At 37.9% G+C, this 16,856-nt stretch overlaps 1 protein-coding gene across 1 annotated transcript; it reads left to right on the forward strand.

Moving 5' to 3' along the window:
- Nucleotides 1-403: 403 nt before the first annotated feature.
- Nucleotides 404-16,717, forward strand: actn3a (actinin alpha 3a). Its single transcript, XM_067375676.1, has 22 exons — nt 404-508; nt 1,729-2,108; nt 8,143-8,257; nt 9,870-9,989; nt 10,120-10,206; nt 11,000-11,087; nt 11,342-11,420; nt 12,143-12,224; nt 12,319-12,404; nt 12,515-12,607; nt 12,741-12,971; nt 13,081-13,228; nt 13,313-13,463; nt 13,566-13,674; nt 13,844-13,984; nt 14,167-14,349; nt 14,484-14,618; nt 15,156-15,335; nt 15,503-15,649; nt 15,744-15,809; nt 15,947-16,105; nt 16,200-16,717. The coding sequence occupies exons 2-22, from the start codon at nt 1,977-1,979 to the stop codon at nt 16,356-16,358; spliced, it is 2,691 nt and encodes an 896-aa protein (XP_067231777.1). The 5' UTR covers nt 404-508; nt 1,729-1,976; the 3' UTR covers nt 16,359-16,717.
- Nucleotides 16,718-16,856: the final 139 nt, after the last annotated feature.

A 16,856-nucleotide genomic window follows, 5' to 3' on the forward strand; every position in this document is an offset into this window, starting at 1 on the left:
AGAAGCTCAGAATAGGCCCACATCAGTTTGTACTGACAATACATTCAACACAATGGGGATGGCACATCTTTTCTGCTATGTGGTTGGATCAGTGCCTATTGATGGGGAATTGTTGTTTTTTTTTTTTTTCTCTAAGCCTGGAGCAGTAGAATCAGCTCATTTAGCTTCCCCATATGCTGATGATATTGTCTGAAACATAATTACTTTTCTGGGTTATTTGTTGGATTTTTCATATCTATAGATTTATACTTTTTGTCCTAAATTCTCACGTTAAAAGGTTTTAGTGCCTTTGAGGTTTGTTTTCTGGCTGTATGCTTTCAAGTTGAGCTGGAAATCAAGTGTTTTCTCAAGCAGTTAGAGGGAAGAATGGCTGACTTTTGCCTTGGCTTGTTCTCTGGCATTTAGTCTTTTTGAAGCACTTCCAGTTGGCGAGATGAGGCGCTCCAACTGTGTTTGAATACTTAAGAAGGGTGCAGAGCTGTCCAAAAGTAGGGCAATGATCTCGTAGGTGAGTAACCAATGCGTCCAGCTCACATCCACCTCAACTTTTGTCTACCACCATTTCAGATCATAGAACCCACTGCAACACACTGATTTAAGTTTTAACTCCAAGAAAAGGGTTCTCGATTCTGATTACTTCTGCAAATTGCATCTGCTTTTCTCAGTTCTCTCAGGGTAAAGATTGAGCATGATTTTTGAATGTCGTCCACATACAGCAGGGATGGGCAACTTCAGTCCTGGAGGGCCACTGTACTGCAGAGTTTTGCTCCAATCTTAATCAAACACAGTGTCTTTGGGATCACTAGACAGCTTAACTCAACTGCCGCCTTATTAGGGTTGGAGCTAAACTCTGCAGGTCAGTTGCCCTCCACGACTGAAGTTGCCAATTCCTGACATGCAGGTTTAAATAAGCAAGAAAAACTTGTTTGGCTTAACATAGGGACAGTCTGCTGCAAGTTTTTCAGGGGAAAAAAAAATCAATTTTGTGGGTGTTTGAAAGCCCTTGGTGAAGGTAAGCCTATTCTGTCACTTGATACAAAACTTTTTCCTATCTGAAATCAACACTTTTTCGAAAGCAGTTTGTGCATTCCTCTAATTATCAAAAAGGCTTTAACCTCAAATCATTCAGATTTTAGAACTGATTTCTGTCTTTCACAACCTTCCTATGACTTAAAGCTTCTCCTCTGATTTAGAGGTGCTTTGAAAAGCTGGGCAGTGGAGCATTGTTTGTTGATAAATTATGATTGTAGATAATTGAGAACTGTAAAACTCAGTGATTCAGGGAAGTTCAAGTATCATTCAAAATCTTTTTCTAAGTCTGAATGGGCAAATTTCATTGTGGTCTATGTAATTGTCTTAATCTGAATCCTAACGTTTTTTATTTGCAAACTGGCTTCAGTGCCATGATCTTTGTAATTTCTTCTTGTAAAGTTCAATAAATGATGCTTAAATCGTATATATGGTCTTGTTTTATTATTATTATTATTATTGTTGTTGTTTCTTTTCATGTTCATTTGATTTGTGTTGAGATTTTATCCAAATCTAAATGCATAATTTTATGTTTGTAAGTGAGACCTTACAAGCGATAAACCAAACTAACTTGAAACTCTATTAATATGTTTTAATGTCTCTGAAGGAACGTGCTTTTGTTTACCTAATGTTCAATACTCTTAACGCTTAACGCTGTTCATTCTGTACCGTTCTTAAATCCCGCCCATCACCTTTTAGGAAATGAAGTTGTGACCAAATACTGCAGCAGTTAGTCACTCATATTGGGGGCCGTTATAGAGTTTGGGCACCAGCTGTCAGCTCATCGGCCGGTGGGAGCAGTTACCGCAGGCAGGGGTCTGTCTTCTCTCTCCAAACCCTCACGGGACTCCGATTGTACGGCACAGGGCGTGTATGTTGAATTAAGAGGTAAATAATTAGGCTGTGTAGGTTGAGGGGATACCAAGCACCCCAGGAAAGACGGCAAAATGACAGCGGTTGAAACGCAAGTGCAATACAGTTCTTACATGATGACTACGACTGAGGAATACATGACCCAAGAGGACGACTGGGATCGCGACCTGTTACTGGACCCGGCCTGGGAGAAGCAGCAGAGGAAGGTACAATCTTGTACTCCCTTTTTGATTCTCTATTAAGGTTTACGTAAAGTGAATTGGTTTACAGCAAGAATAAACTAAGATAAAGGCTATACACATTTTCGTTTTAATAGTGTTTCAGTAGGCCTACCTTATGGAGTGAAAAGCAGTATTCTAATGTGGAAGACTTAATGAATTGCTTTTAATTGCACCGCGTCTACACTGGTTTCGTCGATTGTGCACGTCATATATCGATGAGTAACATGGGCCAATCAGCTGTTACCTCGTTGACTTAAGCAACTCAAATGGTTGGATAATTTTGCATAACTTTTTCAAAGCAAACCCATTGAGTATGTATATATATATATATATAATATAATATAATATAAAAAATTATAACATTACTGCAGCTAAGTATACCCTTGGTTAAATTATTTTAATGAAACCAGTAATGGTGGGTGCACTGTCATAAGTTATTTAAATGTATAACAAATGGCAATAAATTGATATATTTGTGAAATCGATTTGCTTCACGCTAATTGAGAATATTTTATTTTTATAATCTTTTTTTTTTTTTTTTATTGAACATTATGTAGCCTACATTCATTTCAGAAAACTGTGCTGCATGCTGCAGCTACATTGAATTAGACACAAGTGAACAGCTGAACAGATGAAGCAATATGTTAAAGAGGAGAGTCAGTGTTTAAAATGGAGGAAGTGGTTAAGTGGCACTGAGAGCCACAAATAGATGCTACAACTAAAAATACGGACCTCATTCTGTCCCCTTAACCCATTAATCCAAGCAGTTTGTACACCATCGTCTGATTCTAATTAAATGACTTGCAGTACATGTTTAGAGGTGTTTATTAATAAACAAGGATTTAACATGACTGCACTGCAGATTTATTTACATCCCGTTGAGAGTACACAGCTTTCTCACTCACCAAACGGAAACTCGCATTATATATTAATTTAGTTTCAGATTGGTAGGTCAGCTTGGTCTAAGAAACTAATGCTAACTCTAAGAAACTGACACTTTCCATGAATAAGTGCTTAAACTTCAAAAATGTTGATCATCATCAACCTCAGGAGGTCAAACTAAATTGTATATGATCTATATGTCTATTGATCTATATTCTAGATCAACTTTATGTTTGATAAAAGTTTGCCAAGCATTTATAGCCTAATAGGCTATAAACAAAAAAACACTTTAGTGCCGTTAATGCTTAACAAACAACAACAATAATTCAGGTAAAAACCCAAAGTGAACAATTTCAAAAGATAAGCCCCCCTTGGTATGTCTATTACTGATAGAATGAAGTTCCCAAGAAAACTAATTTTGCAGTAGCTTTCTTCTGTATATTTTTGTCATTGTTGATGATTTTTATGTGTACCCTTGGTAGCTTAGCGAACATGTTTTAGAAGCTAAAGGGGATCTAAATAAAGCTTGAACACAGCATTTTTATTTATTTTTTGCATCTGAATGTGAGCAATGCAGAACTTTCATGCTGCACAATTCTCTTCAAAAAGGCCTCAATCAATGCTGATTTTCAGGCTTCCTCGCATTTAAGCCTTCCTTCAGTGAATTACTGTTTAGTACGGAAGAGGATTAGGGCCAAGCAATAATAATAAAAAAAAAAAAAAAAAAAATCTTGATATTAAAGTTTTTAAATTTCAAGAAAAAACTCGTTAAATTTCGAGAAAAATAGAGATAAAATGTTGAGAATAAGCTCATTAAATTATGAGAAAAAAGTCGTTAAATTAGGAGAACAAATTCGTTAAATTACGAATTTGTTCTAATAATTTAATGACTTTTTTCCTTTAATTTAATTACTTTATGATCATAATTTAAAGAGTTTATTCTCAACATTTTATCTCGACTTTTTTCTCGAAATTTAACGCAATTTTTCTCATAATTTAACGAATTTTTTTGTTCTCGTAATTTAATGACTTTATTCTCATAATTTAATGAGTTTAAATTATGAGTTTAAATTATTACGACTTTTTTTTTTTTCAATTTAATGAATTTTTTTCTCAAATTTAACAAAATTAATCTCGAGATGGTTTTATTTTTTTATTATTGCTTGGCCCTAATCCTCTTCCGTAATTTAGTCCTTAGCAGCATCCTTGTTTTTCTTGGTCCCTTCAACCCTGTCAGGGCTATTTATTTTAGGTGGAGAGACTGTATCTGTACAGAACTGCATAACTTGAACTAATGTGTCAGATCCTGCAAGGGAAGCCAAGTGGACCATTGAGTTTTAATTTAAAAAAGGTGAGAGATTTAGATGTGCTGAATATTGTTTAAATTTGGTTTTATTATACATTTCTTTGTGTACCACCACCGTATCTCCCAGAAGTCATACGTTTTGAGCCATAGTGCATGTAGTCCAGGCCTCATCCAGTTACCTGCATCAGCTACATGTAAAATGCCACTGAGTTCTCCAACATGAGTGTTTCATTGACACATCTGTGGTCTCACATTTTATTTTATGAATTTGGTTTATTTTATCCATCTTTTTATGAGATCTGCAAATCAAACAAGTCAAAATTGATACGTTTTTTTTTTTCTTTCTTTTTCTTCGTTCTCATAAGGAACCCTAATGCCTAGCGCAGAACCTGAGGGTTTCAGATAGGTGTGCACATTCTTCAGGCACACGTTAGGGGTGTGGAAGGGGGTGGAGGTGGGAAATGGGGGGTGAAGAAAGTCATGAGTACGATCATATGGCAGTTGCTATTCCAGAAGAGGTGTCCTTGTAGGGGAGCTTCTATAAACTACCTAATGAAAGCATGGGGGTGGAAAAGGGGTAGTTTACTGTAGACCAGGTCAGCCAGGTAAATTTATTTTAGCCTGGATTTGACTTTCATGGCCATTTAAATGAGAGCAATTAAGAGAGTGGGACTTATACTGGGACAATAATAATAATTGGTTGCAGGTCACAAGTTTCTGTTGGTCAGTCCCCGTCCCACTCAAGCAATTGATTTCCACTTTAGGTGTCTTTCATAGGTTTTATACCACCTTAACATTAAAGAAAAGTGCTTAGGTGAGTTTAAATAGCTTTTATTGCTTTTGCTGTGCAAACAAAAGTCAAATGCAATGCCATAGCTAGGTTATAGCTTTAAATGCCAGGCGTTCAAACTGTAAATATCATATTACCCAGAATCCTACATTCAGCCCTTTCACCTGAATGTGCCTCAACCCACTCTACAATTTCTCACAGATACATTTATTCCCGCTGTAGTTAATTATGATGTGACATCCAGGCCAAAACATAAGAAAACATCTGTATATTTGTGTTGACTGCAGTGGTCAGATCATATAAAACCTAAACCATTAAAAAGAAAAAAATTTGATGACACTTTATTTTAATGTGACGTTACAAGTTACTAACTGTACTTACTATAGTAATAACAGTAAATTATGCATAATTACAAGCAACTTAGCCTAAACCAAACCCTAACCGTAACTTGTAGTTAATTTTTGTTACTCAGTACTAATTTGAGTTAGCATAGAAGTACGTAACCTTAAAATAATGTGTAACCGACATTTTTGTTACTTGAAACAAAATGTTTACTGCTAAAACTAATCTATAAAATTAATAATCTATATAGACGTATTTGGCAAATACAAACTAAAAACGAACAACAAAAAATACCAAAACTTTTAAATTTTAGTTTATATTTTCCGTTTTCACTTTCATTTTATTCAAAATATTAGCAAAAAACTATTACTAAATCAATGATACTAAAAGAATACTGGTTCCCATTAATGTTCATTAACATAATCTTGACATTAGCCAGCTGCTGTTACTTATAGGAATAGTTTGGCCGTAGATTAAAGTGATAGTTCATGGACCTCTGGTTAACAGAACCACTTTAACAGTTTATTTTGTTGCTTGTCCTTTCTGTACTGGTAGTAATGTGATATCCATCCATAGGACTGAAATATATCCACAGTCTTCTGAAATGTATTTTCTACAGGTAGCAACAGATTTACAGTAAAAGCTTACTTACATTTGGATGGAAGGTTTTAAGTATTTAAAGGCCATAATTTTAAGGTGGTGTCAACAAGCAGTTATGTTATTGTAGCTTCAGTAATTTTCCTTCTACTACTGTAAAGAGGGATGTGTGATCCAATGAAGTTTGCTTGTGGCTTTGCTATCTAGAGCGTAAATAATCTGGCAGTAGTTTTGATCCGCTAATAAGAATAAGACAAAGGCAGGAAATTCTGGTAACACTTTTATTTTACAGTGTCCTTGTAACACGTATATTACATGTAGTTACTGTAGTAATAACTATAAATGATGCATGATTTCATGTGACTAACACTAAACCTAACCCTAAAGTAAGTACATGTAGTTATTTGATATTTCTCAGTATTTAAATATATAATTACACTGTAACATGGACACCTTAAAATAGTGTAACACAAATTCTCTTAGTAAAATATTTGGGTAACACTTTATTTTGCAATGTCCTTATTACTCAGTGAATATTTGCAGTAATTTACCTTTTTTTAAGGGTGTATACTTGGCCGTGAAAGGATCAATGTTGCCAAATATGCAAATGTTATGTTGGTTAAAAAATTAAATGTTGAAATAATACATAGATAATATAAACATATAGAATCCATATGTGCTACAGCGCTTTAATTTATATAAATGTACATTAGTATGTAGAAAATGTTATAAAAATCTGTGTCGATGGGTGAATTGTGCAGTCCTCACTTTAAACAATGCCCTGTCACGATATATAGTAAGGCTGCAGTCAGCTGACTCATTAATGCAACGCTTTTGCACAGATGTATGTCGAGATGACGGGGAAGTGAAGTGATGATGTAATTGGAGTGCTATTGGATCGCAAGCCTAAAATGATGACTCGTTATAGAGACAATATCTCTACAGTATCAGACATTAGAACAATATTCATCAAAATAACATTGTTTCCTGCAATCTGTTTGTGCTTTATATATGTTTGCAGGCTATTTTAGTTATTACAGTTTGCACCATCCAGTCTTAGTTCCATTTAAGCATTGCTCTTTCATTAATACTCTGATCTGAAGCTGTTTAAAAGCTATTAATCAAAGCTGGCTGCTTTGTATATGAAAAATATTATCTGGCAAATTTAATTTTGTTTTTAAATGTTTGATTGATTTAAAGAGTGGATAAATCATCACTGCTAAAGATATAAGCCTGTGAAAATGCACCGACATGCCAAGTTATTTCTGTCCAACCAACCTGTTGCTTGACTAAATATTTATACTCCCATTCACAATGTGGTGAGTTCAAGGACATCCAAGAAAAATGTTTCATATTCCTGGTGTATATACTTGGGTGGCCACTAAAGTAATTGCGCCATTTCATTTCTTGAAATCAGAGTTATATTATTCAGTCAATTTAACACAACATTCAGCAAAGTGTATTGCTTTTGATTTTAACTGTATGTTTTATGAGTATGTGTTATATTAAACAAATGGGCCCAGCACTGTGTAAGATCAAGCATTTTCTCTCACTGTAGTGTTTTGAGCGTCTGTTCCAAGAATGCTGTGCTTTCAGCTGTCTGCTGGTGTCTCATGGCTCCCCGATATAGCTTCCTTCACTCCCCCTCTCCTCCTCTTCACCTCCCCCTCCCATGGAGCACAGGCTAATTTTGGTGATCTTTGGCAGAGGAGGGGTGATTTGAAGGGTGGCCACCTGCTGCAAAAGAGTCTCCACTTCCAGCCTTACATCAAATTACGTTGGTCCTTGGCATTCTTCAGTCACCTTACTCGCTCTCTGTCCCCTTCTCTCTTACGTTGGGGCTCCCAGTGAGGCATGTACAGTCAACGCTGCTTATAGATCCAACTCTATGTGTAGGTCAGGGTCAGAAATGAACCTTTGCTCAAGGCAAAAATGCCACCGAAACAAAAAATGCCACCTCAGATATTTTAAATAAAAATACTATTTTATTTTGATGTTCTTTTGTAAGCCTAGGCCTCTTGTGCATTTACAGCCATTTTCTTTATTATTTCATTATTTGAAGTAAAAGGATGTTATGCTTATATTTTATTTTTCTCCCTCAGACCTTCACTGCCTGGTGCAACTCTCACCTGCGTAAGGCAGGGACACAGATCGAGAACATTGAGGAAGACTTCAGGAATGGACTCAAACTCATGCTGCTGCTGGAGGTTATCTCAGGTAAGCATCTCACTTGATCTGTTAAGACGTGTTTGGTGTCCCATTTCAGTGTTCTGTGCACATTGGCCAATATCAGATTTGCACCTGTGAAACAATCTGGACATTAAATACTTCAGCTCCTGGGTAAATGTACTTTTAAGGAGAATATATGAAATTTGAATCTGGATCCCCTTGTGGATCAGGGGACAGTGTAAAATACAGTGTTTTGCCTATATCATTTGTAAGGTTAGGTTTCATAAACATGCATACAATATTAAAGGATTAGTTCACTTTCAAATAAAAATTTCCTGATAATTTACTCACCCCCATGTAATCCAAGAAGTTCATGTCTGTCTGTCTTCAGTCGAAAAGAAATTAAGGTTTTTGATGAAAACATTCCAGGATTATTCTCCTTATAGTAGACTTCAATGGCCTCCAGACGGTTGAAGGTCAAAATTAGAGTTTCAGTGCATCTTTAAACGATACCAGACGAGGAATAAGGGTCTAATTAACCTAGCAAAACAATCGTTCATTTTTTTTTTTTTAAATGTATATCCTTGATATAAACAAATGATTGCCTTCCAAGCGCTTCCGCCAAAACCGCAGTTTATCTTTGTTTTCCTAATGGAATTGTTTGGGGGTGTCCCTCTATTGGTCGTGTGTTCATATTCCGCATTTCCCACATTTCTAGGTTTTTTATTTATTTATTTTTTTTTTTAGAGTTTTCCTGTTGTAAATATCTAATGTAAAACTGTTGAAAGGGTTAGTTCCCCCAAAAATGAAAATTCTGTCATTAATTAGTCATTCCACATGTCGTTCCACACCTGTAAGACCTTCGTTCATCTTCAGAACGCAAATTAAGATTTTTTTTTTTCTTTGTGACTCCTCAATAGACAGCAATTTAACCACCAATTTCAATGCCCAGAAAGGTACTAAAGACGTTGTTAAAATAGTCGATGTGACTATAGTGGTTCAACCTTAATTTTTATGAAGCGGCGAGAATACTTTTTGTGCGCAAAAACAAAACAAAAAAATATCGACTGTGTTGAATAATCTCTTCTCTTCCCTGTCAGTCTCCTACGCAGTTGAGGCAGTAAGCTCAGTGCAGCGTTCCCGTGTTTTCATCCAAATGCACGTGAGCAGCAAGACGCATGCGTGTGATGCTGACGCAAGAGCCGGCCAATAACGAGTCGGCGTTCTGATGTAGAACACGGAAGCTCTGCACTGTGTTTACTGCGTCAACTGCATAGGAGAATGACATAGAAGAGATTGTGCGCAAAAAATTAACGACTTTATTCAATAAAGTATTCTCGCCGCTTCATAAAATTAAGTTTGAACCACTTCAGTCATGTTGACTATTTTAACAATGTGTTTAGTGCCTTACTGGGCCTTGACAGTGGTGGTTAAATTGCTGTCTTTTGAGGAGTCACAGAGCTATCAGATTTCTTCAAAAATCTTAATTTTTTGTTCCAAAGATGAACAAAGGTCTTAGGGGTTTGGAATGACATGAGGGTGAGTAATTAATGACTGAATTTTCATTTTTGGGTGAACTAACTCTTTAATACTTTACACTTCCCCTATTAACATCCTCACATAAAACAAGTGAATATACATATACTTATGAATTTTTCAGGTGAGAGACTCCCTAAACCAGACAAAGGCAAAATGCGTTTTCACAAGATCGCCAACGTAAACAAGGCCCTGGACTATATCAGCAGCAAGGGAGTCAAGCTGGTTTCTATCGGTGCTGAAGGTGAGGCTTAAACTACTACTCCTTTAGATTCTCTAATATCATCACCTTAAAGCCCTCTATTCTTGTCCCTTTCCATAACTGTACTCTTCTGTTAAGTGAAACTGGTTTGTCTGGCTGTTCTGACTTGCAGAGATTGTGGATGGCAATGTGAAAATGACCCTTGGTATGATCTGGACCATCATCCTGCGCTTTGCAATCCAGGACATTTCAGTGGAGGGTGAGAGACTCCAAACATCTGACACATTATCGCCTCTGCAGTCTTGTGTTTATTTAAAGGTCCACTCATTTTTTTGTTTATCACACTGGCTGGTTTAAAAGTCGCTTTGAACTTTTATTGACACCTAGCTGTGTAGATCGCACGAAAGCAGGTTTTTATAGTTGCCAGTGCCCGTGTAGAAATGTTTAATACTTGGCTTAGTGTTGGTAAATTTACACCTGCTCACAACCACATGTAAATGCTGTGAACATTAGAACTGAAGACACTGCATTTTGATAACACATAATGAAAACAGCTGTGTAGTACTATTATTCAGAGAATTAGTAGTAGGCCTATTTTTTTTAATTATTAAAGGCACAATATGTAAGAATGGTTTAAAATATCCAAAACCACTAGAACGTTATATATTTTGTCGACTTGTGTACTGCATTATCACAAATGTTTCCAGCAATGTTTAAATCCAGAGAAATTAGCAGTTTTTAACCAGTGTAACGACCCGTGTCATTGCGTCACCTGTCAATGACGTCATATCCACGCTACCCTTGATTTCCTTGTTTTACTTCCATAAAAACCATGAAAACACCAAAGACGCTTTATTATATTATGCGTTTTACTAGACAGGTGAGCAACTGTTTGAATACTTTTATCGACAGAAAACGAATCATTGTTATGTTTGAATGAGGTCAAATGAGCGTATCTTTAAAATGAAATTTTGAAGGGTAAGGTCAAGAGTTCAACATCATTATTTTGTGTAGTGAGTTAAAATAATGATCTGCTGACCTGTTCCTCACAGAGACCTCTGCTAAGGAGGGTTTGCTGCTGTGGTGTCAGAGGAAGACTGCCCCCTACAGGAATGTCAACGTGCAGAACTTCCACATCAGGTGATTTCTGCTTTACACCTGTTGACCATGAGAGAGAACAGCATGTTGGCTTAATTTCACAATTTCGTACTCTGTTTAACCAATTATGGCTCTTGTCCGTGCGTTAGTGCACACGTTTGCTCTCTGTAAAACCCATCTTCGCATTACCTATCATGCTTCTGAGCTCTCACATGATCATTTTGTTAATCATTCCCATGATTCTTTTCTTGTTCTTTCTCTCTGTTTTCCTCCTTTGCTTGTGGTCTGTGTCTTAGTTGGAAGGATGGCCTTGCTCTCTGTGCCCTCATCCACAGACACAGACCTGACCTCATCGATTACTCCAAACTGCGCAAGGTGCCATCACCACCTTTCAGTCAACCTCATCATGCATCTCTGCCTTTTTTTTTTTTTTTTTCATTAGCTATATGTCCATTCATCTGCTCTGTTTCAGTAAAAACTAACCTTTTCACTCACACTATACCTGTCATCATCAGCCTGTTGGTAACTAACTTTGTCTCTTGGGCTGTGAATGCATTTTTTATTGATTCTAAAAAATAAAAATAAAAAAAAAATCTGAATATTTTAAACTAAAAACCTTGTTTTATTCACCTATAAGATGAATGACAGGGGTTGAACACTACTGTGTTTATTGGTTATGATGCCATGGTAATACCATGTTTCTTTTTGAACAATCTATAGCAATACCATGGACTTCTTTGAAGTATTTTGGTGCACCATGTAAATACCATTGTACATGAATAGTAATCATGGTAAATATCAAAGTGCCATGGTATTACCATCTGACACCATATTTTTTAACTGAATTTATCTAAAATGTTTTCAGAAATGGATTACATTTTGCCTGTTTAATGATGTCATTAATGGTCCATAGTGTATAAAATGGCATGTCACATCTAAAAATGATGGTTATGATGTGAATGAGTGAACAAAATTTTGCCATGTTGGTATGTGATTAACTGTATTTTTAGCAACATTCAGCTGAGAAGTGTGGAAAAAGTTTCTTTTATCTATTAATTCTTCATTGAGTTTCTTTCTGGCTTTGTCTGCCTTTGCAGGATGACCCCATTGGCAACCTCAACACTGCTTTTGAGGTAGCAGAGAAGTACCTTGACATCCCTAAAATGCTTGATGCAGAAGGTACAGCCTCTTGGAGAATCATGTGTTTTCTTATTATAAAATGTCAAAAAAAAAAAAAGTTTCCTAAATCGTTTAATGCTCGTCTCCATATCAGACATTGTGAACACTCCAAAACCTGATGAGAAGGCCATCATGACCTATGTATCATGTTTCTACCATGCTTTTGCTGGTGCAGAGCAGGTAAGGAAGTTCTTCTGGAGATGAACATCTGTATAGGAAGGAGAGTCGCTCCTTTTAGAATGTAATTGCCCACCTTGTTTCCCCTTGTAATCAGTCACACTGTCCTTCAGGCTGAGACAGCAGCTAACAGGATTTGCAAAGTATTGGCCGTGAATCAGGAAAACGAGAAGCTGATGGAAGAATATGAGAAACTGGCTAGTGAGGTGAGAACACTCAAATTCTCTGTTAGATGGACATTGTTTTGTTAATTTCTTTTAACATGTGCCTGGTAGTCTTGCTGAGTCTTGGGTCTCCCCAAGGTTTCTTCTTCAAACACACTTAAATTTTTCTCCTCAGCTTCTGGAGTGGATCCAAAGGACCATCCCCTGGTTGGAGAACCGCGTGGCCGAGCAGACCATGCATGCCATGCAACAGAAGCTAGAGGATTTCAGGGATTATCGTCGTGTGCATAAGCCCCCCAAAGTTCAGGAGAAGTGTCAGCTGGAGATAAACTTCAACACCCTACAGACCAAGCTGAGGCTCAGCAACAGGCCTGCCTTCATGCCCTCTGAGGGCAAAATGGTTTCAGTATGTACTGCTTCATTTCTCTTAACACATGTATATGGGGTAAATGACCTTGGCTTTCAAGTACCCTACAGAGTTGAAAGTATATTCTACCTGGCGTCCCCTTCTGCAGGACATTGCCAATGCCTGGAAGGGTCTGGAGCAGGTGGAGAAGGGTTACGAGGAGTGGCTGCTCATAGAAATCCGTCGTCTGGAGAGACTGGACCATCTGGCTGAAAAGTTTAGGCAGAAGTCTACCTTGCATGAATCATGGACCACAGGTATTAAGCACAACTTTTACTCAGCCATTTAAACTCTACTTTGACAACTGACACATTCCTTGTGTTTTGTAATGCTCAACACAGGAAAGGAGGAGCTGCTGTCTCAGAAAGATTATGAGTCAGCCTCTCTGATGGAGATCCGTGCTCTAATGAGGAAACACGAGGCCTTTGAGAGTGACTTGGCTGCTCACCAGGACAGAGTAGAACAGATCGCTGCCATTGCACAGGAGCTCAAGTAAGATAAATACACCTCAGCTGTGTTGAAATAAGGAGAGTACTTTCTTACAGATTTTACAGTAGGTAATGTTAATGATGATAAAGATGCACTGTTCTTTAGTGAACTTGACTTTTATGATGCTGCCACCATCAATGCCCGATGCCAGGGCATCTGTGACCAGTGGGACAACCTGGGCACTCTGACCCAGAAAAGGAGAGAATCACTGGAGGTACACACATATGATAAAACTCTTGGGTTTTACGGTATCCAATTGTCTACTTGTTGAATTGAGAATGTGGTAGAAATCAATGTAGATTCTATTTTATGAATAAAATATGGCATTTACAGTATATAAAGGATGTGGGCCTGCTGTAATCCTTCTCTTTGCTTTGCCGTAGCGTGTGGAGAAGCTTTGGGAGACAATTGACCAGTTGTACCTGGAATTTGCAAAGAGGGCTGCGCCCTTCAACAACTGGATGGATGGAGCTATGGAAGATCTGCAGGACATGTTCATTGTGCACAGCATTGAGGAGATTCAGGTGAAAGACAAACCCTAAATGCTTGAAGGAATGCTTATCTTCCTATAAAACACTGTGTAACTGAGCTTTGAGTATCTTCTCCGTATGTAATGGGACTAGGAAATTGGTGTCTTTTCATTGTCTATATACTTGCACAACATGTCTTAATGTCATTTTGTTCTTTCTGCTATTATCAACCTCAGAGTTTGATCACAGCCCATGACCAATTCAAGGCCACCCTACCAGAAGCTGATAAAGAGCGCATGGCCATCATGGGCATTCATACCGAGATCCTGAAGATAGCTCAGACATACGGGATCAAGGTTGTGGGTGTGAATCCCTACACTGTCCTCTCTCCACAGGATATTAGCAACAAATGGGAAGCTGTGAGTACTTCAATATTTTACAATCTATATTTTACAATTGGCAATGACAATTTTCTTCCCTTTTAAGTCCTATAAGCTAGGTGAAGTCCTTTCAGCTTCTCCACTGAGGAATGTTTCTTGCTTCCCAACAACAGGTGAAGCAATTGGTACCAATGCGTGACCAGATGTTGCAAGAGGAAGTGGCCAGGCAACAGTCCAATGAGAGGCTGAGGCGTCAGTTCGCTGCTCAGTCCAATATCATTGGACCCTGGATTCAGACCAAGATGGAGGTGTTTACCATACCCCTTAAACACATTTAAAGTAGTTACATATTACATAAGCCCAGTTTCCACCGCAGAACTTTCCCCAGGAACTAGGGACTTTGAGGTGGTACTCTGTGTTTCGACCACAGGAACCAGGGTCTAAATAAAGTTCCGGATAAAAATTCCCCCCCTCTTCGCAAGGTAGTACTTTTTCAAAGTTCAGGAACTTTCGGGGGTGGGATTTGGGCGCTGAACATGCTGATTGCTATATCAACAATGGAGTTTAAAAAAATACAACCAATGGACCAACAACGAGGTTCAGGCTTTTTTTAAGCTTATATGCAGAGGATGAAATCCAGCAGGAACTGGATAGTCTCGTGCAGTCCTACGTCACCAGACTAATCTTCATGGTACTTTAGACCATGATTGAAACGCAGACAGCAACAGGTCTGGAGGAAAAAAGTTCCTGAGACAAATTGTTCCGGGTAATTTCGGTGGAAACGAGGCTATAGTGCGAAAAATTAAAACAGACATATCTGAAATAGTCTTTCTCATGGTCAACAGGAGATCAGCCATGTGTCAATTGACATTGCCGGTTCCCTAGAAGAACAGATGAGCAATCTGAAAACATATGAACAGAACATCATTAATTACAAATCAAATATTGACAAACTGGAGGGAGACCACCAGCTCAGCCAGGAAGGACTTATCTTTGACAACAAGCACACCAACTACACTATGGAGGTACTTACAACTATTTTCTATTCATTCTGAAATTTATTTTCTCTTTGAAGTTTCAAGTGTCATTATATAAGTTGTCTTATGATATTAGATGTCCAGTTCGACCATTTTTTTTTTTTTTTTTAAATCTCACCTTCCATACAAGCCATGTTTCCTATTTTCTATTTCAGCATGTCCGCGTGGGATGGGAGCAGCTTCTCACCACTATTGCCCGCACAATCAATGAGGTTGAGAACCAGATCCTGACCCGTGATGCCAAGGGCATCAGCCAGGAGCAGCTGAATGAGTTCAGAGCCTCATTCAACCACTTTGACCGGGTTTGCAATACATGGGTTTCTTTTTTTGAATAAGCAAAGTTATGCAGCATTGCCTAAATTGTAGAATAAGCACCTTAATATTTTGTATTTGCAGAAGAGGAATGGCATGATGGATCCTGATGACTTCCGTGCTTGCCTCATTTCTATGGGTTATGATCTGGTGAGTGCATTTAGTCCTGGTCAAAATATGACTTTCACTGCTTTTTTTTTTGTCACAAAGGACACAATCAACTTTCTCTATAAGGAATTAATTCTTATAGAAACCCATCTATTCTTTTTTCTTTTTTTTCTTTTCAGGGTGAAGTTGAATTTGCACGCATTATGACTCTGGTGGACCCCAACAATACAGGAGTTGTCACCTTCCAGGCCTTTATTGACTTCATGACCAGGGAGACAGCAGAGACTGACACTGCTGAACAGGTCATGGCCTCCTTCAAGATATTAGCTTCTGACAAGGTAATTCCAAACAACTAGGAACAATCAAGAGAACCTTTTTGAGAATTTGCCAAATATGGCTCCTGTTGTCTAAGCATCATTTTTTATTCTACAGGCTTACATTACAGTGGAGGAGTTGAGAAGGGAGCTGCCCCCAGAACAAGCCGAATACTGTATCAGCCGCATGACAAAGTACATGGGTGGCGATGCTCCCCCAGGCGCCCTTGATTATATCTCCTTCTCCAGTGCCCTATATGGAGAAAGCGACCTATAGAGCCCTTTTTGTCACATTTACCACCTACACCCTTCCCCAAAATTCTTGAAACCCTTAAAACATCCAACTTCAAGAACAATGTCAGATGTAATGGATGGCCTTGCTGCAATGATTTGGTCCTGTGCGTCACCAGTTGATATGAGGGACACCCATCAATTGCTATCTGATCCATGTTAGTGGTCTGTTCCTGGTGGTGGTGAAAAGTTCTCACAAGCCAGTGGGGATTGAAGAGTGCAAAAACCAGACAGAATACCATTCTTCACATTGGCATTTGATAAGCAATATGCTCTCCCTTCATACAAATGGCTTACATTTTGGAGGAAGAAAAATAAATGATCCTAAAGAATATCATATTTTGTTGTTTAATGAAAGCATATAGTGTGTGTGTGTGTGTGTGTGTCCGAACTTAATGAAAACATCAGTATCCAATGCTTGGTGTATTTAATTGGTCTTGAGTGCTAAAGTTAGTCAAGTGGTTTCCATTATACAGAGCATATA

This window comes from Chanodichthys erythropterus, chromosome 22, assembly GCF_024489055.1.
Source record: "Chanodichthys erythropterus isolate Z2021 chromosome 22, ASM2448905v1, whole genome shotgun sequence".
In the NCBI taxonomy this organism is placed as follows: Eukaryota; Metazoa; Chordata; class Actinopteri; order Cypriniformes; family Xenocyprididae; genus Chanodichthys; species Chanodichthys erythropterus.